Source organism: Apostichopus japonicus, chromosome 4 (assembly GCF_037975245.1).
Source record: "Apostichopus japonicus isolate 1M-3 chromosome 4, ASM3797524v1, whole genome shotgun sequence".
NCBI classification, from domain to species: Eukaryota; Metazoa; Echinodermata; class Holothuroidea; order Aspidochirotida; family Stichopodidae; genus Apostichopus; species Apostichopus japonicus.
This window is the reverse complement of record NC_092564.1, coordinates 5867604-5893497: the sequence shown is the minus strand read 5'-3', so window position 1 is coordinate 5893497 and position 25894 is coordinate 5867604. Positions and strand designations below refer to the sequence as shown.

General features: G+C 37.5%; 3 protein-coding genes across 3 annotated transcripts in view; 1 reads left to right on the top strand and 2 right to left on the bottom strand.

Moving 5' to 3' along the window:
- Nucleotides 1–25894, bottom strand: part of LOC139966273 (uncharacterized) — a 262794-nt gene that overhangs the window by 144646 nt on the left and 92254 nt on the right. The gene's annotated exons all lie outside the window — the stretch shown is intronic.
- On the top strand, nt 486–19881 carry LOC139966267 (transmembrane protein 245-like). Its single transcript, XM_071969118.1, has 16 exons — nt 486–829; nt 2754–2980; nt 4092–4317; nt 5030–5079; nt 5885–6184; nt 6780–6890; nt 7275–7379; nt 7713–7795; nt 8663–8852; nt 10080–10229; nt 10902–11024; nt 11578–11720; nt 12267–12367; nt 12763–12934; nt 14317–14520; nt 14888–19881. Exons 1-16 carry the CDS (start codon nt 550–552, stop codon nt 14889–14891), a joined length of 2469 nt encoding a protein of 822 aa, XP_071825219.1. The 5' UTR covers nt 486–549; the 3' UTR covers nt 14892–19881.
- Nucleotides 20054–25583, bottom strand: LOC139966268 (sperm microtubule inner protein 11-like). The gene is made up of 3 exons (XM_071969119.1): nt 25105–25583; nt 22331–22472; nt 20054–21090 (listed from the first exon to the last, which is right to left on the bottom strand). Exons 1-3 carry the CDS (start codon nt 25367–25369, stop codon nt 21042–21044), a joined length of 456 nt encoding a protein of 151 aa, XP_071825220.1. The 5' UTR covers nt 25370–25583; the 3' UTR covers nt 20054–21041.

The window sequence follows — 25894 nt, the reverse complement described above, 5'->3', positions numbered from 1 at the left end:
ACTTTGTTTTAAGAGCTTATTAAGGTTGGTCATATTTCAGTCGCACTTATCACCTTTCCAACCATCCCCTACCATACATTACCATCCCCAACCCCAGTTGATTTTGATGCTTAATTCACACAAGAAACAACCGAGATATAGGAGATTTAAATCATAAAAATGCAGTAGCTATACAGTTGGTATCCCCTTCCTCAACCCCCCATGCCCATACCCCCATACCAACCCCCCATACCATACCTTTGCTTACTCATGTGACCTCCAAGTTCATACCAACTTGACGTGTACAAGGGCTATTCGTTGATAACATTACGTCAGATACGATAAGTTGCATTGATAGAATTGAAATAGTGCAATCTTCACATGAACAAATATTTGCCATATGAACAGTGCTAGCAGATTTACACCCACGACCATATTCTCCTATCATGTACATATATATGTACATGCACTATCAAATACAAGCTGATTCTGGTCACCAGCTGTAAAATCCGGCCTTGACCTGGAAATTAATATAGGCTGTACTATACGACAGTTGTTGTTGAGACAACAATGGCGACCCTTCCAGGAGCTGAACTCCGTTCCCCTCTGGATTCTGTCTTAACCATCGTTCCTCAAAATCACGAAAAAGCACTTCGTCAAGCATTTTACAACGCACTATCGTTCGTTCTCCTTGGATTGGTATTAGTTGCGGTAGTTTCAGTGTATTATGTTTTGGAAATTTTCTTACGACCTCTCGTATGGGCAACACTGATTGGTATCGTTTTGTATCCTTTCAAATATACACTGTCCAGCACCATTAAAGGATGGCTTGGTGGTCTAGAAGATTCAGGTGAGTCAAAATTTCAAGTTCATATGACGTTTGTACGCCATTAATGGTGCGTTTAATTTGAGCATTTAGGTGAACCTAGGCTAGTGTGATGCATGATAATAGGATGTACATTATGTCAACGGCATTATTCATTAGTGTGTACACACATTAACATAGGCCTCTGCATACCAAGTCAAGTGTTCTGTATATACAGGCTCTAATGCTTAGGGCAAGTTTGTAATGCTAGGCCAGGCCTAGCTCAATGTGTGAAAATGCATCTATTTTGTGCAATAATGTTCTAGAGATAAACAATTAGCAGTGCAGACCTACCCTCTTTATTGCCTTCCTTTCTTATGCATGGTTGTACATGACATTTTGGGAGGTTTTTAATTTTAGTACATGTTGCCTCAAACTAAACAATTTAACAAATGATGCTAGATTGGTATTCATGATTTTAACATGATGAATTAATATTAATAAAATAAATATAAACCAAATTTGATTGTATCCAACAAGGGAAAATACATTCTTGCAGATAAAACAAAGCGGTAAGACAAAATAGAACAATAAACATAAAAACACTACAACATAAAAGACAATCTAACAAACCCAAAGCATGTACACAGATAACACAGTACAGACCAGACACTGCCAAGTGCAGACCTGTCAACCTGTTTGACCCCAAAATAGGGAGAATAACATTTTTCAGGGCCAAAAAACCGGGAGAATAAGGGGAAAATAGGGAGGTTGGTAATTTTCAACTGAAATTATATAAATACTCCTAAATAAATAGTCTACAGTACCGCTCATGTATAACTGGACATGTGTATGCGCACAGGATCGTATAAAGACGTATAAACAAGTACAATCGCGTATAAAATGGTTGACAAACAAATTGCCGCGTAGACACCTTGTATAATCCCTGTACAAGCTTATACGCAGGTTATGCTATTGTGCTCAATGAATAGGGATTAAAGTCGCCGAAAGAATTAGTGAGATGTTTGAAACAGCCGTTTCTTAAATCATAGTTTAAGACGTGATATTCACCTAGCATCGAATAGGACGCAGGTAAAGTGTGTGCCGGCATAGAACTTAACTGTTTTTTGTCGTATACAAGTAGCCTAGATGCGAACTGCACACATTCAGTACGCCGTATATATACAAACAACTGACAACTTGTGTTTATTAAACTTGTGCACCATGGCATATGCACAGTGCACGCCGTACTACTGTACTGTATTCAGGACTCGACCAAGGCCAACGTACAATAACGACATTGGGCGAAGTCTGAGAACTGACAAAGCAGCCTGCTATTGGTTGAGAGTCCCGAACAGCACTGTGTCAGTCGTAACCTGTTTGTAAACAATCGATCTATTTTTAGATTACACTTATTATGCGATAGGCACAGGACTAACTGTTGGCTATTTTCAGAAATTTCGCAAGTGATGAAACATTAAAATACCGGGAGAATAGAATATGAAGCCGGGAGATTCGGGTAAAAACCGGGAGTCTCCCGGTAAAACCGGGAGAGTTGACAGGTCTGCAAGTGGCAAAATCCCATAAGAAGGCAATTACAAAATGTCAAGCAGAATGATTTACAATGAAAAGACAAGTAAAAATATTAACAGCTTTTCCCAGAAAAGAGGAAGGGTAGGGATTTTTGGGTGTATGCCTGGTGGTCACAGTGGATCCACTGCATGGAATGATAGAATACTATTCTGCTTTACTGTATGATAAGAGTTGTACTAACTACATACTGTGTGTAGTACATGTGGATCATAGTGTTATGATAGCTGATTGTGTTATGATGTTTAGCAAATTGAGGTTTATACCAACTATTTCACTTAAAAGTAAGTTTACTGAAACATACCAATATGAGTTGCATTCAATAAGAGCAGTTGATTTTATGTAACACAACATGTTGTTTTTATTTGTTTCCCATCAGCGACACCTCTGGCAGTAGGAGCTGTGACCATGCCTCTGTCACTGTTGAACTTCTTCTCTGAGAAACTTGGTAGTTTGGTTACAAGCTACTGGCGGATCTTCCTCCGCATCGCTCTGGGCCTTGTCCTAGCCTACTTTGGATTTTGGCTGCTGTATTACCTATTTCCAGGAATCAAATGGGGTGGCATAACTCTATACAGTACATTGAACATGTTTGGTTCCCTGTGGGTAAGTATGAGGTAGTTAATAGTTGATCTAATAAGACGAAACTCAGTAGCACTGTAAGCATAATGCCAGAATAAGTGTTGTTGTTTGGTCTTCAATTGCTTGTCCACCATCAACTGGTAACCCCACCTTTGTTCAGCATGGTGCATTCAAATGTTCTCAATCCTCTAGGAACAGCATCTGTTCAAAGTCCACATCTTGTAAGCCAATTCTTTTTGCACCATCAGACACACACTCAACATCCAATCTTGAAGGGAACAACTAAGCCACTTGTTACCCCCCCCCCCTCCCCCCCTTTCGAAACCTAACTTTTTTGCTCCTACCTTCCCCAGTCATTTTCCCTGGCATCCTCTTACCTCCATCATACTGTATATATATCCATGATACCTGCAGGCTTTATCACAGATTAGTAATGGAACTTAGCCAAGGAGATATAAAATACTAAAAACCTGCTTATCTTCTGCAAAGAGCTTGTTAGACCTGTAAATGAATGATGGTCAGAGGATCAGATCTTTCAATCCTTCCAGGATCTTCTTCAGAGCATATAATGCTAATCACAATGCTAGTGATGACTATATAAAGTTCCTTTGCCTATATCTTCAATTCGATATTTTCTTTGTACATTGCTCAGAGATCAAGTACTATCTCTGGGTCTGTAGTAGTTTCTATGACCAGCATAAAATCGAGTGTTTTCAACAAGTGGTTTCCTTTCTCTGTTAGTCTGTCATTTTGAGGACATGTTTTGCCTTGACATATATAGTATAATGTCCCAGTGACTCAGATTGATTTCACATAGCTTTTCGTTCATTGATACTAACTGTTAATGTCACTGGTTGTTGGCATTGTTGGTTTTTTCAACTCAAGTGAGCAAAACACATGTCCATGGAAGGTCGATACAAATGCATTTCTGTGTCTCTCTTCGGTAGCACTATCACACTCAATCGAAAGGCATTCTTATCCTCAATCTAGGAAACATTTGGACAAAAAAGACAGTTCAGATGTACCATCCTTATCAATGTCCACAAGCATATATCTTGTAGATATTAAGACAATGAATAAAAAGGTTTCATAGCTCTCCTGTTTTCTTTTCTTTGTGTTTTTCCGTCACCATTAGACCTGGACGATATTTATCGCTTATGTCGCGGCAGTCTTTATCTTATGGAAGCCAGACAACAAGTCCATCTTCAGAATCATTTCAATACCAATGTGGTTCATTCTGGTGATTCATATTGCGTCGTATGCCGGACCTTTCCAGATACCTCTGGTCTTAATGGTTGCAGGTTTGACGGTCATCGGTTACACCGTACACAGTCCGCCAGATACTGAAGACAAAAAAGAAGGTAAGATAATTCATTCGGAAGTCAGATAAAAACTGTCTCTGTTTATCAACTTTGATGTTAATTTTACATTTAGTGTTTCAAGGATTTACCTTGACAATTTTTACTGACAGTTACAAGTGTCAACCAAACTGCTATCACTTTTAGTGTTCAGCATATCTGTCAATTATGTTCATTATTGAGTTAAATCATTGCTACAGGTTTTGCATACACTATATACATGCAGAAATGAAACAGATTAAAGTTGGTATTGAATACATGTTTAAATTTTTAAAGATTATATTTCAAATGTTAATTACAAAAATGAAGCATTAAAATGCTTTGACACAAGTTTGGTTCTTTGGTAAACTGGATGAGCATATGTCCATCTCTACAAAGTTCAAGCTTGAAGTTTGGCTCATTGTCGGTCTGTGGTGAGATAATTGTTAGTCTTAGCGATATGAATAAAATCAGTTATTTGGAAGGGCTGAGCATTTACGTGGGGAATAAAAATTTCAAAGAATCCAGACGTAATCAGCTAAGCTGATTTTTAGTGGTGTTGAAGTGAGTAAGTTGTTTTGAGTTTGTGTTAGAAATGAAAATCAAAGAGATTTGGGATTGGTCGATGGAGGACTGGAGTGAGGGCGGGTGAGTAGTGCATTGCAAGGGACATAATGATGAAAGACAATGGGGCTACCTAGATTGATTTCTGTTATTTATTTGGACTTATCTATAGGTGAGTTGTCGGATGCACCAACTGATGCAGACAAGGAAAGTAAAGACCTGGTAAGTATAAAGAGAGGCCAGCGGTTACTTTTCTTAATTCCTAAATTGACGTACTAATATTCCCCTTCTAGTATTTCTTCATGTCCAAACCAGGTGGATCATTATCATACGTTGTAATGACTACTAACAGATGTTAACCACAACTCCAGTTCTAGGTGTAACATTGTGGTTCTAGCTGGTATTTGTTTTAACCCAATATGGGTTCATAACTTCACTCCCAGTTCTAGGTGGTACTTTACATAAGCCAATACCAGTTTGTTACTTTAACCACAGTTCCAGGTGGTTCATTATGGCACTATGTTTATAGGAGGTACAAAGCAAAAATACAAAAAAAATACTGCACGTAGTAAATTATTCCCAAGGTCTGGCATACAAAGTAGGCAAAGACTGCTTTACTTATGTGTACTTGTAGAGAGCTGTCCATCTAAGCGGAGCGTTTTTGGTTTTATGAATCAATTTGAACACAAAAGGCATGTATCAGTTGACAGGAGTAATCAATGTTCTGTGGACATGGAATGCTAACAGAATAAAAATTTGTTAATACTTAGTCTATCAATACTTATCATCTAGGTTCCTTATTAGTCGATAAATGTGGTCGTGACAAAAATGGGTGATAATTTCATACTTTGTTTGTATTCTGGGTTGTTAAAGTTTGGATACCAGCATCTTCCGTAGGGTTGATCAAATTTAGAGGATGTATTTATGTTTATCTGAATGTATGCCTTATTGCACTATAGCATATATGCAAAGCTGCCATATCTTACCTTGTTTTTCTTTTCAACGATCAATTATTATTTATTTCCAGCCACCATCAAGTAGTGGGGATGAACCGGATGCGGACAGACCTCAGTCCCTGAAAATATCTCCTGAAGTCCCACCCGTCCCACCGGGTCCTCCGGTTTTGAAGGTCAGGAAAAGCAGTTTGGACAAAGGCAAGAAGAAGAAGAAACCGACCGTGAGCTCCCAGTACCTCTACGGCCTATTGGGGGCCTGTATTCTGGTCAGGCTTTATCTTCAGTTGGGCCTCATTCTCAAGTTGCTCCCGATTCCAGTGGTATTTTACCTGGGAAAGAAATTTGCCATCCAACTCGGACTGGTTGATAAGGTGAGAATGCTTACGAAAATGTAGGATGGAATCAGCCCTTCAGGTTCTTTTGTTTTTGTTGCTCCGTTTGCCTATGTGAAATTAATCTTTCGTTTTTGGCACCAAAGCGTATTAGAAATATACACCATTATGGTTCAGAAATACAAGTGTACCATCGAAGTTCCCATCCCTAAGAAATGCTCATTTAGAATAATCTTCCGATCTTTTACCAGATTCTGTTAGAACCTTTAAAATCACTAAATAAGCCTAAGTAGCTTATATATATACTAACTGAACTTAAATTTAACAACCAAGTAACAAAGATGATAACAAAATCTGCAAAGTCATAATGAGTCACCTCATGCAATCTGAGTAAAGACTTGTTCATTTTGGGGGAGGGATTTTGTGATGGTTTGTATTCATTAGAAGCTTTCTTGAAATGCTGCATGCAATCTATCTTACAGTTTGAAGTATACGTTCCAGACATTAATCCAATTTGTGTTTTAAAGTAATTGTTCATGGAAAATACAAATAAATCACATTTTCTGGATATTTCATCTTCAAGTGAATTATGTATGTCAGGTCTTCATTCGATGTTTGCCCTTTTATTCTTCAGGCAGAGTTTCACTGGGACAGATTCAAAGATAGGCTCGCAGGAAGAGAGTCGGCTCTTTTGCCCGGGGAAGTCCGCAAGGCTGTCTCATTTTTCTTGGAGGGTGATAAAATGGTTAGTTGCGATATTCCATCATTGATCATTCATAGATTAATATATGTTATTTTCGTTGCTATGTTGTTGTTTCTTAATTACCAGTGGTAATCAGTATTACCAGTCCATGACAATAATCACATTTTGTGTCTCGATACATCAATGCAAAACAGACTAGGTCTAGATACATCTACTGTAAAAGTGTGATAGGCTTAAGACTAAAATGTGAATATTTGTTTTGAATAGACAACAGACTTTTTGCAGGTATTGAGCAGATGCTTTGACATAACTGAAAGACACTCCAAAATGTTTTATGTATTCAAAGAGTATTTACGGGTGGGTGATGTTATCTTCCAGTCAGAACCAGCTGTTTTAATTATATATGCATATTCATGACTCTTACAGATCATTGGCGCTCTGAAGGCATCAGTAGATACAGTTACCAGCATTGTTATTATCTTGTCTATGTTCATCGGAGTCGTAGTTGGAGGCATCTTCCTTGTGATACAGGTAAATACCAAAAAAAAAACATTGAAAATAAACTCATTTTTTTTATCACAATGTTAGGTTAGATTGAACATCTCACTACCGATACAGCCTAGGACAATTGTAAAAGGTCAAAAGGGCAAGGAGTCACACAAGTAAACTACTGCACCCAAAATTGTCTAACAATTTTCAATGTTAGTTTGAGTAATGATAGATAGTTTTGATATGTTTGCCAAGCAAGTACCAAAAACTGCTTTTAATTGTGATCATAAGCCTTGATGTTCTAACATGAATATTGCAGAATCTATGACTGATGACTTGACATTGTGTGTGTTTTTTTTTTTTACAATTTTCCAGATTCAGCAAGAATCGTTACATATGGTTGATCTCACCACTAACCTCATCAACGAAACCATCGTAAATAATCCCGAGATGCAGGAGTAAGTTGTAAAATTAACCTAGAAATAACAGTGAAGTATCAACTGGTTTCTATAGGGAGGGTACGTGTTTGTTGGGGTGGGGGGTGGTTGGTACAGGAAAATGGTTGGTACAGGAATTTGTTAGTAAGAATTTATAATAAATATGCAGTGCAAATAATACATTAAAACTTTACAAGATTGTGGGTGTGCCATCTGTCATCGACTACTTTATATGTCAAATAGCAAAGTGACACACAAGAGGGCCAAATTTGCCTACAGGATTGAAGAGTTATTTTGCAGCTGTTGTACAAAGGTCCATTAGTGCTTTCAGTATGTCATGCTGAAGAAACACCGCAAGTCTTTAAATTGATCTGCAAAATTGAAGCACTGAAGAATGAGTTAGCTAATAAAGGACTCCAAGAACCTTGGCATAACCAGAGATTTCTGTGTGGAATGATATGGGTCAGGTGGAGGGGAGGTGAGGGAAATATGTTGGATGAATAAAATAATCTATTGCATTACAATTCTTCCAATATAAACTTGCATGATTGTGTTTACAACATCCCATCCCCCCCACCACCTCCCCCACCACCTACTGTCACCTTTCCAAAAGGGGACATCATTTGCATGTCTGGATAAATGATTATGATAAATGATATATGGTTTTTAAAATTATTCCTTAGTACATTTATATATATATATATATATATATATTTGTATTAATATTTAATCTGCGACCATTTTATTCTTCATATTCATATTTTAAGGGTTTTGTCATTTTGTTGTCATTGTAAAGCACTCTTGAATATGCTTAAGCATGAAAAGAGTGCTATATAAATCTGGTAAATAGTAATAATAATGATTGTGTTATCCCTGTGTTTCTGTCAGATGGCTCCCAGCTACAGACCAGCTTAAAGAGACGATGGACGATGTGCTAGAAGATGCATTCATGTACGGTAGAGACTGGATAAAGGGTCAGATCCACACCATGATAGGAGGAACAGACGAGGAGAAGGAAGAAGTGGAGGAACAAGTACTCCAGATGCTGGATCAACTCTACTTACAGTTTGTCGCCAAGGTAGTCAAGTATTCAAACATCTTCTTCATGTCACTGAGAATGTTGAGACAGTTAGCTTTACGATAGAGGAGATATGTTTGTTTTATGGTTGTACTGGATAGGATGGTAATGCGCAATGACCTCAATGCTTTACTTTCATGAGAAACAGGGATAGAGGAATGAGTAAAAACAGCTGGTTGTCTTGTAGAAGGTAATGTTTCACACTCACACACAAACACAGAAACACACAACAGAGAACGTTGTTGTCAAGTATGTAAGGCAATGGACTTGCGATTATAGGGATTGCAGGTTTGGGTCTTGGCCGAATCATTAAGTTGTATCCGTTGGTCAGACACTTAATCTCAATTGCCTCTCTTAACCAATTTGTATAAATGGGAACCTGTGAGATACCTTGTAAAAAAATGGACCAGACTTTGGCTGTACACTGATCAGATGCCAACTAGGGTTGTAGGGTTGTACCCTGATGGGATGCCAACTAGGGTTGCAGGCTGTACCCTTATGGGATGCAAACTAGGGTGCAGGGCTGTACTCTGATGGGATGCCAACTAGAGTTGTAGGGCTGTACGCTGATGGGATGCCAACCAGGGTTGTAGGGCTGTACCCTGATCGGTACCAAATAGGGTTGTAGGGCTGTACCCTGATGGGATGCCAACTAGGGTTGTAGGGCTGTACCCTGATGGGATGCCAACTAGGGTTGCAGGGCTGTACCCTGATGGGATGCCAACTAGGGTTGCAGGACTGTACCCTGATGGGTTGCCAACTAGGGTTGTAGGGCTGTACCCTGATGGGATGCCAACTAGTTTTGCAGGGCTGTACCCTGATGGGATGCCAACTAGGGTTGTAGGGCTGTACCCTGATGGGATGCCAACTAGGGTTGCAGGACTGTACCCTTATGGGATGCCAACTAGGGTGAAGGGTTGTACCCCGATGGGATGGCCACAGTGGACACTTAGATGTATGACACTGGGCCTCATGAGAGACTGGTTGAAATGTACACACTTCGGTGTGTGTGGGTGTGAAAAGTTACCAGTGATTAGGAGTTGACAGTTTTAAAGTCCCTTTGCCATAGTTTAAGTAGTGATCCTGGCAAAAAATACATTTTTATGGCTACAATCAATTGGTGTTTGGGAAACAAACTTTTGAATTAACTTAAAGATCAATTACCTGCATTAATGATTTCTTCTGTACCTGTTTATAATCGAGGAGGATCTACCTTTTATTTCATAGGCCAAGCAAGAGCCGGAGACGGGCGATAAGATCTCGTTACGAGAGGGAGTTCCAGACGTCAGCGTGGGTGATGTCATGTCCAAACTTGGGACGGTCGACTACAGCAACTTTGTGGCTGTCTTGCAAGAAAACTTAGAGACAATTCAATCGGTGAGTTTTGAGTTTGGGATCGTTCTGTTGATTAAACTAATTTTATATGATCCATGGTGGGTAGAAAGACAAATGTGGGTGTTTTTAGTGTTGCAGCGTTAGCAGGATCTCCATTGAAGGTAACTCTAAGGTAAGAGATTACTAATGAGCAACACAGAAAACAATATTTACAGACAACATTTGCACATATCCACATATTTTTTTCTTAAACTGGAATAAAAAAAACCATGAATGTTTTGTGAAAGGGGACAGAATTGTAAGATACATCTCACGGTAAAATTGAAAGAGGAACCGCCCTAGTTGGAACTGCAAGTTATGTTACAAAATACCTCGTTGGGTGAAAAGGCATTAGAGTGATTCAGCTTTTACCCCGGTTCCGCATAACGACTGAACAGTGATGTTTAAAAAAAAATTTTCCCCTCCGTTTATCTATCATTTATCATCAATGTGAACAAAAACTTGAATATGATTTGTAACATAAATTATTCATTTTATATATGAATATTACACGGAACAACATTGTGAGAACATGTAAAAGTAGCAAACTGATAGGGTAAAAGGAAAGAGAATCGAAAAAAAAGCCTAGTGGAATAAATCAGGACATAAAATGGATGTTCAAAGTTAATATATGTGATATATATGTGATTAGATATAATTTGTTGTCTCTTTCAGGTTCTAGAGTCAGTCTGGTCCATCGTCATGAGTAACGTTAGCATCATCACGACTCTGCTGGGATCTGCTTCCTCTGTCCTTCTCTCTGGTGGAACAGCTATCTTGAACTTTCTCCTTGCTTCAGTAAGTCGACAATGGTTAGGGTATCGTCTGCATCCCAGAAGGTTTGAACCTATCCATGGTATATTTACTTCTTTTCAAATTTGAAGGTTTAATTTCCTTCATCCGGTGACAGTTTTTGAAAAGTTTTGGTGCTCTGCCTTTAACATTACCCGGCAGTATTGCTTCGGTAATACTAGTAGCAATAATGCTTCTATATACTTCTGTAAGTCAACAATCGTTAGGATATCGTCTGCATCCCAGAATGTTTGAACCTATCCATGGTATATTTACTTCTTTCGAATCTGAAGGTTTAATTTCCTTCATGCTGTGACAGTACTTCATTTGAATATTTTGATGGCTCTGCCTTTAACATGAGCAGACAGTATTGGATTTATAAGTACAGAAGAAGGGCTAAGAGCTTCTATTTGGGAACCTGGACGGGTTGAAGGGAGAAAGGAAATGAAACAAGATTAACATGTCTGCCGATGGAAGGTGTGCCTAACATGAATATTCATGAAGCATATACGGCATGATTAATAGACTTCTATCTCTGTCTTTGATTTTGATTTGGTAGATCGTGTTCATGACTACCTTATTCTACTTGCTGAGTTACAGCAGAGACCAGTATCTCCCCATGTGCTGGGTTTCTAGTTTGATCCCTGCTAACGGCGGTTCGGGCGAGAACAAGTACGGTAAAGCCTTTGAGAACGCCATCAGGTAAGCAGGCATGAGCTTTTTCCGCGTATTCGCGGAATATCCGTGATTTCTTTTCTTCCTCCAAGATTTATACCTCTCAATTTCCGTGAATTTCTAACAACAGCGTTGTATCATTTGATCAGTCCTTCGCATGTTTTTCATTACCTATGGATATCCAACCTGCAGTGGGACAAAAAGTATTATCCTAACACACTGTGGCATATGCAAACTGGAGCCTATGCTGCAAGTTTTGCAAAGTTCCGTGATTTTTTTTTTACCCCAGGCTCATCCCTGGGTAAGATATCATCAAAGTCTGTAGATGAAAGTTTGTAGGTTTTAGTGAAGCTCAATGTTTAATCCATTGGTCGCTGTGGTCAGTGAAAGGTCATGTATTCACAACTAGTTTTCTCAAATGGAGTAATGCTGTTTAACCTGTATTGTTAAGTTATTAAGAAAGCCAGATTTGCTGTTTTGCCTGTGTCATGAACAACACATACTTATGTTTTTATTCTCATAAAAAAGTGAACCATTTCTTCATTGTACTTGTTTTTTCTATTTTAATGACAGAGATGTATTTGGAGCTTCCATCAAGATGTCCTCATTTTATGGTCTCTACACCTGGTTGACCCATACAGTGTTTGGACTTCAGGTGGTTTACCTACCCGCAGGTTGGTTCCACGATCACTAAACTATTTCCGTTCTTCATTCACTTAATCGAGATCGGATAGATCTCACGATCCTTAGTTGTTAATTTATGCGTACTGACAAGACAAAAATTTGAATTGCATTTGAACAAACCAACTTTTAATATTCAAGAATTATGTTACAGATTTCTATAAAATTTTGATAAAAACAACAGTATCATCATTGTGTTGGTTTTAAAAATAATACAGATGGCATGAGCTTCATTGATTAATTTACAAATTTGTTAATAATTCGTTGCTGATATCATTTCATAATTCATCTTTCTACTTCATGTCATGAAAAAGTGTTGCTTCTGTTTGGTTAGCACAAAATTGTTCTAAGCACCGAGGTAAATTTTTGTCACGTTTCTCTCTTTCAGCACTGGCAGCCATTTTTGGTGCCGTGCCGTTTCTAGGGACCTACTGGGCAGTCATACCTGGTGTTGTGGAGCTGTTGGTTCTCGGTGATAGAGGCTGGGCAGTAGCTCTATTTGTGTGCCAACTCTTGCCTATGTTTCTAGTAGATGCAGCCATTTATGCTGACATTAAAAGGTGGGTTTTTATTTTATCTGCGGATTAACAAACTTTGGTCTTTGATTAGAGCTCACATCGTTTTATTTTATCATATTTGTTTTAAAATTTAAAGAAGAAATCAAACCAGTAAAATGTTTTCTAAGTCGTTTTATTCCTTCTGGAGTTTAAAAGGCAAAGGGAAAAAGAAAATGGGATAAAAGTTTTGTATGTCTTCTCCATCCAATTGTCCAAATTAGTTTGTAAAGATCATGGTGTGTAGTGAGAAAAATAGTTTCATCAGTTGGTAAGTGGTGGAATATATCATCATCACCATCAGTGTTGGAATATCCAAATAGACAGATGAGGTCCCTAGGGGGGTGGGGGAGGTCTTGAAGGTCACCAACAAGTTAAGGTGCTGAAGGGTATGACCCTTCTGTGAAAACATGTACCAACTTGCTATTTTTCTGGTTGTGCCTGCAAAACTTAACAAGGATAGGGTGGGGGGGGGTGGTGTTGGTGGGGGATAGGTATATGATGTATGGTACCTATAACCACAGATGACTTTGTTCTGACACTGATCATCACCATGAGGAAAGATTAACATACAGAAGAACAAGAATACAGAATTTCCTGACAGATTGTAATAGTAGTAAAAATGTGAGGGGGCTAGGCATGAATAAAAGAAAGAAAAACCTAAAGAAGGAAGAAACAAAACAAGTAACTAAACAACTACAACAAAACTGTTTTGATTCCTTGCCGGAGGTGAAAGGAACGTATGCGATGGTGATGACGTGTGTGTGCTTGTATGTGACACTTGCATATAAAATCCATATAAAAACTCAAAAAGTTCATGTTGGCTTTAAATCACATGTTATGTGGTTCCGTCTCATAGAGTACAAGAAGCCTATTCATTTCTTTGAAGTTTAAATGTTATTTGGGGTCAACAGAGGTCAAAGGTTGAAAACTTTGTAAAAAGATTACTCAAACAGTGCATCTGGTTTGTACTTCATACATAGTATGTAGATCCAGCTTGGTGAGTGCAAGAACCCTAACGAAATTGGTAGCGGTCAAAGGTCACTTGAGGTGGTCAATATGTTTCCATGTATGTAATCCTTGTAAACATGTAAACTCCAAAATTAAAGCTACAATTAATCTGTGAGTTCTACCATGCCATGATTGGTGAACATTATCTCTCAGTCATTAATAACAATTATTAAAGGGATGGTTGGTAGCAGAGCTGATTTGCAAAGTCAAAGTTGGTAAAAGATATGGACATCCCTGATCTTTTCTGGTTCTCACTTAATACTTTGACAAATTTAACTTACATGCTTTACATTTAGTCAGATATGTGGAATTTTGATCAAAATATTGTTGCAAGGAATCTCAAAGCCAACTGTATTTCTGGTTATTGTTTACTTTAGTGGTGGCCATCCATACATTACCGCCCTCTCGATCGCTGGGGGTATGTGTTACTATGGCATCGAGGGAGCCTTGATTGGACCGATGGTGCTCTGTCTCTTGTTAGTCATCTTCAACATTATCACTGCCCTCGTATCCGGGAAGGAGGCTGTGTTCGGCGTCGACACCCCAGACGCGAGATCCAAAGAAAAACATGTTCACTTCGAGTAAGTGGGATTAAGTATCACACTCAGTTTGACTTTGAAACAGGTTAAGAAAGCTTCAACAGCTTGTTGTGTTTCCATGGTAATGTTACCCACCATTACTGAAATTATGATATACATGTGAACAAATATATCATTGTAACAGACAGATTTTGAGTACACTTGAAAAAAAAAAAATTTTCATAAAAATGTTTAGCTTTGAGATTGTCGTAACAGTTGTATGTTAGCATAGCCTGATTTGTATTTGTTTAGTTTATGTTTGTAGAGTGAAAATTATAATATTGCCAACATACACAATATGTAGATAAGCTTTTTTTTATCCAGTTATTCTTTTTGTCCAACTTCTCTATTTTTCTTACCTTTTCTACAGATAAAGTATCTCATGTGGAATAAAGCTTGCCTTACCACGAAACTGTGATGTGAGCAGATTACAAGGCTTCTGTAGAGGAACGATGAAGGCTCTAAAAGATACTATTCTCCTCTTATTACTATTCTTCATTCTTCTTGTTCTTCTCTTTAATCAAATGAAACATTTGTTTGTATATAGTTATTGCATAAAGAGGTTGACTTTGGTGAGGTCTGTAAAATATTAAAATTTGCAATAATGGTTCTCAGAGCATCTGTACTACTACCGCTGTTTTGCATGTCATAACGAAGAGAGTGACTCGTTCACATATGACATTCTCAGAAAACTCAAAAGAAATGTTGGTATGATCTCTTGTGTCATTTTACTACTAGACTTGGATTATTAATTATCGATTATGATCTCTATGCAGTGGATTATCTTGGGTTAATGGGTGTATAATTGATGACATTAGTTCATGGGTTCTAAAAATGAAGCCTGTGGGCCAAATCTGATCTGCAAAAGATTTCAGTCCGACTTGTGAAGAAAGAAAAACTACACACCAGTTTGCACTAATGAGGCATGTAGGCAGACCCATAAAACTTTAAGCTTTAGTACCCTTCTGACCATCCCTACACATTGTTTGATCTAGATAATATTAGGGTTCTCTATTGTTCGTTGTTCCAGCCAATATTTCTCCCAGATCCATTGTAATGGATTATATTGGTAATTCCGAGAAGAATGGTCGTTGTTAGGGATGCCCTATCCACAAAATTATCTTATTTATTTCATTTGCATAGGATTATATATGGTAATTTATGCAAATAGATTGTCTGAGGTAATTTGTACATGATGGATCGCTTTTTGGAAAGGCCTATGGAAATAAATTGTGATTAGGTACTCCCTTTATTTTGCATTGATTTATCTTTACTAATCTCTTTGTAATAATCCCTATTAATTATATGTATTGGTTTATCGCTTCATACTATGTGATGGATTAGCTTAGGTGAAATCCCTATGTGATGGATTACTGCAGCTAATCCTAATGTGATTATCTCTTGCTAACTTACATGTGATGGACTCGCTAAGACCTTCTTCATGGACGGATTTTATCACTTAACCCTTTGTCAAGTTACTTGTGATATATCTATCCCAACTTAAAGACAGAAAGAGTTGATGATTTGTTATAATCTGTGATAGATCATTGTGGTTCATGTTACATTCTTTACACGTCAACAATTGCAACAGTATTCCCTCTTTTGTTCTGATTTTCATCATGGAAATAATCTCTTTGCTAAAAGAAGAAGTGTATTTTTCGTAAAAGTTGTAAATTGTTTTTGTTAAGTTAAACTGGGTGGAAGTTGATGCGATTTGTTACGGGATCAAAATCCCCTGCAGTAAGGCTGGATCAATATTAAAACAATGGGGATTATCTCTGCAGACCAGAAGTGCCTCCTGTGTGGAACTGCAGAGCACAAAGGATTAAATCCTAGCAGTCTGGCTGCAACCCTATCAGCATCCTACTTTTGACACAATGCCTGGAATGACTTGTCCTTATTGTGGATTTGAAACAGGGTGAATTTTTTTGCTAGACCGCACACCAGAGATTATGTTTGTTTTGATTTATAGATCTGTATTTATGAAATGTCCTGCAACTCCAATCTGGGATTTGATTTTGGTACATTACAGATGCTCTTTCAAATGGAATGAGCTTTTTGCACAATGTATCAGTACAAAATCGATTATTCTTTATCATTCTTCCACCAATACCTTACTCAAGTTGGCTGTAGAAATCAACAAAAGATTACCATGGGGTGGAATTAAGGCAGGGATGGCCAATTTGGTTTTCAATTGTAAGGGCCATTCTTATTTGAACAGGTTTGGGTGGGCAGGGGTTTTCAATATATTACTATGCCTTCAGCTCATACTTTTGATAAACTTTATTCTTGTTAGGTGTGGTAAAATATTCATATTGAAGTTTTCATATTCCCTGTTGTGCACTGGTGGTGGTGGGAATTATGTTGGAACAATCTTGCCATAAAACGTGAAAATATTTTTTGACAGGGGGGGAGGGGGCATTGGTTAAAACACATCGAGTATACATGAGAAAACATGATTTGAAGTTGATTTAATCCCATACTGGGAGAATAATTATTGTGATATTTATCAAAGATGTGGGTATATACCTCCACCTCTCTCCCACCCAGCTCCTCTCTTAAAACCTTGGATGTGAGCAGTTCAAACAAGTCAGTACTTCCTATTGGATCTACTTATTTATGGGTAAAGTAAATGGTGCTATGTTGAGACGTTCTTTTTTTGCCTACTGTTGTGAAGTTAGCAAGTAGTTATCCTTGCCATTCGTTGGGGAAAAATAAAACCCCAATGCTTAGCCTGTCTACGCAAGTTATGCTTAGCCAAGTTTCATCTGCTTCTGGTGGAAATGTAAGGCTAAGCTTCAATTGTTCATCTTTTGAGATGTACAGGTAGTAAATCATGTTAATGCAATGATAACAGCTATTCTCGTTCTCAAATCTTTGAGTGGAAAGAAAAAACTTTTAATGGAGAAAAATGAATGTTTTCTGTTCATAATATTTGTTGATCAGAGTGGTGATGATCTCCTGTCTTACGTAGTCTGTTGATCGTTCTTTCTTTTCTTATAAGTTACAGATATCAAAATAAAATAAAACTGTTAGCAAACTGCTTATCCACTAGAGAGCCTGTGTAATAGAATGTGTAAAAGTAAGTGGCCTGACACGTTACAGATATCTGTAAGAAAGCTCCAACAGTGATCTGATATCAGAAGGAGATACGGCAGACAGTAATACTATGATACATCAAGGAGAGGCATAATCCCACAAAATTATCATCAGTATCAAACTTACATAAGAGATATATGCCAATGGTGAACAACTTTGCCAGACTTACAAAAATTTCTTTTCTATCGGTAGAAATTATCTGAGATTTCACAATATGGCCTTTTCTCGAAAAAGGGCTTGACCAAGTTTAATAGGGACATAGTCACAGAGCCAAGAGTGCTTGCTTTCTTTTTTTATATATTTCCTGATTATTTTTGTGTCTTTTTCATTTTGTTACCTATTTATCAGTGCTAAAAAAGGATAACAAAGTATGACATTTGTGTAGCAGCATCCATGTTGATAGTAAAACAAAAAACAGAAAAGATTGTAGTGGCACTATGTCATCAGACAGTGTCCAAATCGGCAGCCACATGTCATAACTTCGTCATCTTACATAGGTAACAAAGTTTTCTGAAATGTTTTGTTCACCGCTAGCTCCTGCATAAATTAACAAAAGGGGTCTGGGGATATGTCTACTTTAGTTTGAAGATAATGTCAAACTTTAGTTCTTATTACATGCATTACGATATTGGACAATTTTCAGTACTCCCATCTCAATAAATTGAAGAATTTGATTTATGCTAAAACTTGACTCAAGGAAATTGATTACCTCATAATTAGTTGATATACAGATGTCACTTTCAGGGATTTGGACCTGCTTGTATATTATGTATCAATTTTTTTCTTCAGTTTTTGCAATTACTAGTTTCTTTCTCTCATTTAGAGTGCAGTGTTTTAATATTAATCATTTCTAACAATTCATTACATCTGCCCACCGTGAACCTTGATTTTACATTTGATTAACCAGAATGACCTAGTGGGCTGATTCTGGTCTCTATTTGATCGCTGTCGGAAGTTTGAAACCAGATCCTCAAACTGTGGCTTTATTGCAGGAATGGAAGTGGGGGGAGGGCTGTGTGGGTGTACTGGTAGGAGACTTAGCTGTTGTTGGACCTAGGAGTAAGTTGTCTGGTTTGTGAACTAGTAAATTAGATATTATTCTTGAAGCATCTCCAATCATGAACTGCAGTGATGCCGAAAGGCATAACCACAAACTCCCCTATAACTCCCCCCCCCCCCTGCCATGAAAGTAGTCTGATCCTTGGAGATACCAATCTATATCATGCATTTCTAGTGTTCCTCCCACAATGTGAATAACACTACAGTGGAAAATTGTCAGGGCAACATTATTCAAGTGAAAATGGAATCATAGAATTATCGTCTAGTTTTTAATGTTATGAGTGCAACAATTTGTTGACATGTATATCTAAGGACTTTAATATGTCCGCAGGGAGAGAGGTTGGAGATGTGGGATTTGTTATGGTTGGAAGTCCTGTAGATTATGTGATTTTAGATGGTCACTTTCTGGCTAAGTAACGGTAGCTGCGATGAAGTCTCATAATTTAGGATTTTTCAAAACCACCTGGTTAGTCCATGATTAATTCTCAGGTTGTGACTCTAAAAGTTTATTTATGCAGCCTTAAAAATGTTTGCAGGGTACAGAGTAAAATTATGAGGAGGAATTCAGTTTTTCTCTTCTTTTCTCTTTTTGTAAATGGTGTGCATTTATTTATTTTAATGAGTATGCTTGCTTATCAATACATGTCCACTTGCATTTGTTTTATGTGCATATTTGAATAGTCATATCATGTAAATGGATGTACTCTTTTGGTGCTCTTATTTAAGCTCTGTGCTTAACTACTAGTCTTGCTGGTTTTAATATTAAAACTAGCAAAAATTCATGTTGCACAGAAAACTCTTTCTTTTACTTCCATTGATTTAAACGGTTATCTGCAGGTTTGTCTATTAGCCAATGTTGTTGGTTTTCATGTTTCTCTGAAAGGTGTTTTGAACATTTGTTTACTGGGCTTGACAAGGAACTTTGAATATACAATATAGTTGATCTTGGCCATGGTTGCAAACATTTTGGTTCTTTCTCCATTACCATTTTTGTTATGTTATCAAGAAAATAAAAAAATGGTGGTTAGGATGATCTAGCAAGACGTTAAACTGCTTTCACATCAAAAATGTTAAACATTGTTAGCAATTTAAATACTGCCATAGGTCTGAACTTGTGCAATAGATGTTTTCTGTAAAAGTCTGGCTTGAAGCTTCGCAAAGTTGTTGATGTTTGTTTTCAGTCAAATAGAGACTGCACAATCTAAACATATTTCTTGTTTCTTAATGTTTCTGTCTCTGTTCAATAATTTTTTTTTACTCACAAAAGGTGGTTTCACATACCAAGTATGAGTTCAATCATCAAACAATTACTTTTGACAGCACACCGCTTTATCTGACAAAGAACAACCAACAGAAATATGACAAATTGTTATGAAAATCCTCTTGGGTGGTCTACATTTATTTTTGCTGTAAAAGATAAAGATACTGTTGACAATCTGGCCAAGGTGTGGAATAGGTTATTTGAGCACACAGTAAATAGCATTAGCTACAAAACAGTTTCAAAATGTCCTATTGAGAGAAGTATCTCACAAAGTAATATGATACCAAAAAAAAGAGTAGAGTGTACGGGTTAAGGAAATGATTAAAGCGTCAGAAAAATATTTACAGGGACTACTTAGATAGTTTCATCAATGATTATAAAGATATTGCTGTTATGAATTCAGCCAAATTTCCTTTCATTTGAGCAAGAAAAACTCTTTTTCTTAAATGGTCATGTAGCATGAAGGAGAAAACAGTGCTCCAAATCAACTTTCTAATCTACTTCTATTGGTCAATATGGGAATGTTGAAAATGCTCTCTACAATGAGAGGATTAAAACTAACCCCCCCCCCCCAAAAAAAAAGAAGGAAAAAAAAAGGTACCTTCATATATCACTATGATTGTCAGAACAGTAAAGCTCACAATTTCTCATTTGTTATTTGCATTATCGAGTATGGAAGAAGCAGACATGAATGTTCAGTACCATCAAGAATAGTTCACGTCCTAAAGATTTTATGACTGAAATTAAGCATGAATGTACTCTTGAAGTTCTAACAATTCTCAAACAACGTGATCATGTTATTTAGTTCCATGTCGTTTGGTCTGTAAAGACTTGGCACAAAAGCAATATACACCTTTAAAAGTAGTCCTAGCAGAGGTGAGCTAAATCAAGTCAGGTTGTCTGACAGTCTTCAGCCCATATAAGTTGTCAAGAATCAATGGATAAAAATGGAAATGGATTGTTGTCAATATCAAACAGAAAACTGTCCAAAGTGCAATCTTTTGTTATAGCATTTATTTATATGGTTAGTAAAGCTTGTAAGCAATGGATTCATCTCTGAATCTAGTTTACATCTCAGATGATTCAATAGTTGGTGTAACAAACTTCAGAACAAAGAGAACTCTTTATTGGTCTGGCTCATTTCCTGAACAAATCTGCAAAAAAAGAAGGAAAAACCAACACTCCAGGTTAACATATATATTGTATGTAATGCCGACCAGCTAAATTTCTCCACATATAAAACTGAGTAAAATGTACTAGGTACATTTGTAATACTAAAAATAATTATGTATTGAAATAATTTACTATTTCAAAGTGAATTCTCAAGGCATGCTATATTTTCTTTTGAAGAATGTTTTAAGTTTTAACAGTCTAAATTGACCTTCACTGCTTCAATACCAACACCTTTCAGACTTTTACATCTTCTATTATAATGTTGAAATAAATGGCCAAAAAATAATAAATTCAAATAATGAGGGATAGATTAAATGCAATAAACCAAATTGCAACTTAAAACTTAATACTACATCTTCCTATGTCATATCACATGACAGTTTCCATCAGCTAACTTTCCTGCATGACTAGTTAGAACATTTAGTCTAACCAGACTAGATGACCCAGAAAAGAGGGTGTTCGTTCCAAAATAATGCGAGAGATACAAGAAAACCCCTCACATTACAGGTATTCTACATATATTGTTTCTTCACTTTTATTGAAGAACATTTTAATTGATCTTTAACACTTTAAGGAATCAAGAAAGCTTGATGAGTTTCTAACATGACTTTTTAAAATTCATGGTTTCTTTAGCATGCAAGTGATCAACATTATCAGTATTCAGAGGTGAAGACACATGTATAATATCGAGAACTCGCTGTTCAATGTTGGTTAAACGAGTTCAACAATGGCAAGTCCAGTGCAATCAATGATTGTGATGTTACGAACAAAGATAGACCAATATACTGCATCACTTTAAGGGTTTGAAGACTTGCGCTAAAAGAAACGTCTAAATGCCGGTAATCTGACCTAGTTTCGAATGAGGTGTAACAGAAGTGTTAGACACCACCATCGATCCCAGAAAATAGACACACACAGCTTGCTACCATCGGTTATTAGACACTAGTGTACAGTCAGTACATACAGCTGCGGTCAATACCCACAGCACAGTGTACAAACAACACAGCGATGGACATCTCATGTCCAGCTTAAGATAACAAGGTATAAGGTTTCATTACTGTACTGTCTGCATTTTGTAGCGACACGAACAAAACATCACTTGCAAGCAACGGAAAGTTAACTTTTTCAGATGGCCGCACACGGTTTGGGGTGAGTCTTCAATGCCTTTAAGCAAACTTAGTGATGCACACACAACCTAACTTTTTAAGAAGCATTGTTTACCTTGTCATTTCACTGCTGACATGATCATGTCTGGGTACATATGTCCATGGTTCCTTCTGGCGGAGGTCTGGATTGTCCTTTGTGTGCCACCAACCGTGACTTTGAGATGTTGTCAACGCATTTTTGCAGAGCTCATTTGGATCTGTGAGTTTGAATGATAGGATCATTATTCATCATTTTCACAGACATTATTAATTAGAGAATGGAAAAGAGCAAAGAAAATTAGTACAATAGGTTAGGATAGTTTTATTTAGTTTAGGTGGGAAGATTGTGTGTGTTTAAGTCTCAATCCATTATTCAAGTCTGGTCACAATTTGACTTTTAAACACAGCATCTACAATATCTGTTACTAGTGCCACCTCTGCAGCTACAGTTTATAGGCCTTTCTATGCAGTCACATGGGGATATTAGTTTTCTGCCACAATTTAGTTTTCCCTGTTACTTTCTGCTTTTTGTTAGGGATGGAATATATGGTATGCTTGTTGGGATAACCATACAAATTGAAAAGGAATATAAAGAAAGGAAGGATCACATTGCTTTTTTAATAATAGTTGCTTTCATCCTTAATTACAGGTAATGGTAAATGTAACTTTTGAACACTTTGATAATCTATAATCAACTAGTCACTGTCATCAGTCAGCTAGTCTTTTATCTGAAGGAGAGAACTTGTGCACATTTTCAGTGGTAGTAGGACATGGTAACTTTCCATTACAAAGAGCATAATTTTGTTGTTGTTGAAGGACAGTTGGTAATGAACTCTCTGATGTTGCATTTTGGTTGGTTCTATCCTTCAACTATGTGATTTCATCCATGGTTTGATCAGATTTTGCCACAAATAGGCTAGGCTAGACAGAATTTATACTTGTAAATGTTGAGAGTCAAACTGTTCAAAGTAAGAAAATATTCCATAACTTTGTGCATTGTTGAAATCTATTGCATAGGCTAGGTCCTAATTGTGTCTAAAAATACAAATTTCATGTTACACTGTGGCAATGCTTGCATCGAGGCTTTGTACTTGTTGGTGAAAATTGCCATTGAAAAAGTGGTTACACTTTGACTTCCAAACAAATCATGTAGAGTGTCTCTCACTGTCAGTGCAACTACTGTGAAGATGTACAACACAGTAATCAGTATGTGATGTTAAGGTACATGCAAATTTACCATACACCAGTGGTGGAGCTAGGGATATTGGTCAAGGGGGGCGATAATGGTCTGTAGGGGCGCTTTTGACACTATCTAAGCGGAGCGCCACCATAGGTTGGCGTGGAGCGTACAAAAAAAATTTGAGTAAAGATGCTCCCTAGATCGCCGGAAATGACCCTTTCATGGCCTTGCTAATTTGCAGATAAACGAAGAATGGTGTCATCGCCAACAAAATTTGACAAATGTCGGCTAAACTGCAGAATACCCCGCTACTTTAAAATATTTATAGATAGGCTACGAGGTATGCAGTGGAAAAATATTTATAGATAGCCTATGCGGTATGCAGACCTTCATAGAAAATTTATAAACTTAAATTAAAACCTTTCCTTAAAGCGTAAACCACTAAATATTTTCCCATGAATACCGTGATTGAAGTGAATGACAACTTCCTGCTTAAAATCTCCTCCCAAAGTCTAAGTAAACAATCAAGTCAGATTTAACCGATAAATTGATCCTCTTCAATTAAGTGTTTAAAAGCCGACTTCGTAACGCTTTTATGTTTTCCCTACACAGTCGGAGTATTCTGCAGCTACTCCGTTCTCTGATCAAGAAAAACATTTATTTTCAGTGGCTAACACCCTAATGTCTAATCGAGGTAAAATTATCAAATATCCCAAAACGGCTAAGCGGTACGTGGTCCACAGCAGTCACGACGTACCGCGTACCACATGATTTACATTAACCCTGATTTCACTACGTACCGCGTAGTCATCAATAAAAAATTTACATTTCAACCCCGTACCACGTAGCCATTTGTAAAACATGTCATATTCCCTTGTGTGCGATCCCTTGTGTGCGATAATAACAGTCACGACGTACCACGTAGCTATCCAAAAATTTAATACGCTCCACGTACCGGGAACCACGTAGCCAAATCAAAAGCAACTTGAAATCTATTCGGACCACGTAGGCAAATACTTTTAAATTACCCCACCAGAAATGAATACTCTGTCCAAGTACCACGTAGTCAAATCAAAGACATATTAAAATCAACTACATCAGGAATCATTTGAAATCCGATATTTCTAAAACGCCCTCAATTAAAGCAAAGGACTTAAATTCCGTACAATTATAACGTGAAGAGAAATGATTTAGTCCAGCGCTATGGACTGTACTGGAACATTTCCAAAAAATACAAAATAACTCTCACACCCTCTATATAACTTACGACTGCGTACCGCGTATCTTGTTTTCACCAAAAAGGATATCTGAAAAACAACAGGGTATTCTGCAGCTACACCCAAATGTCAATAGGTAGATGAGAGCACAATAAATAAGTCAATAATCCCAAATAATTAAAAGTGGTAGAAAGGGCGCCAGCAGTCCATTTGAGTCCGTCAGGGGGGGCCTCCGCCCCCCCTGACTGCATGGACATACACTGCCATACACCACCATATATATTCTGTACTCTAGGGGTTAGTTACTTCACATACACTACATATTTAATTGGCCTTGCCTAAAGAAAGTAACACTAAGCCTAGGCCAGTGTAAATATCCTAATTTATGGGCTAGCCTAGCCTAGTACCACTACCAGTAATCACTGGCACTAAGTTATCATTGCAATTTGGTACCTTTTGCAGGTCGAGTGTGTTTCCTCAACCTCCTGGTATAAGTTACATAGGATCCGCCATGTTCGTCATATTGTCCAGGTTGAATGACTTGATTGTGTTTGTTCATATTTATCGGTGGTAGCTTAGATGTTGGTGGTCGAAAGGAAACGTAACTTCCGTCTGGGATTTGATGCAGAAGCGTGTATGAATAAACCGGATTAGGTTTAACGATCTGCGAACGGATGGGATCTTGATATCCCAGTGATGTTAGGTTGAAGAATGCCATCTTCCTTCAGTAAATTTGTTTCGGGCTGCGACAAGTATGAACTGCAATCAATGTCAAACGTTTCAGTCAACAATGATTACCACCGCGTGCCTGTTTGCGCGTATTGCAGCTACTAGTCTTAGCTACGTTTAAAAAACAAGCTTGTTTAATTGCACTTCAGCAATAACCTGCGAACTGAAAGTGAATGTATGTTGTGTAAACAGGAGCCTACAGTAAAGTACAGTGCAGTATATACTGTATTATGACAAACAGCAGACAGCTAGTCGCTTGCCTAACAACCGTTAGACGAAATCGCCCCATAGCAACAGTAGACGGAGAGCTACAAGTCTTTCCATAAAATATAATAAATTTGATTAAAAATAATTATGGCATCAAAGTTTTTTTAATTGATGTTTAATGCCTTCATAACCTGCATTGAGTCAGAATCGTATTAATGGAATTATAGGTCTAAATGCAAGTTGACAACACTAACATGGGAAGGTCACAATACTGACCTCAGTTCATAGGTTGTGCAGTACATGATAA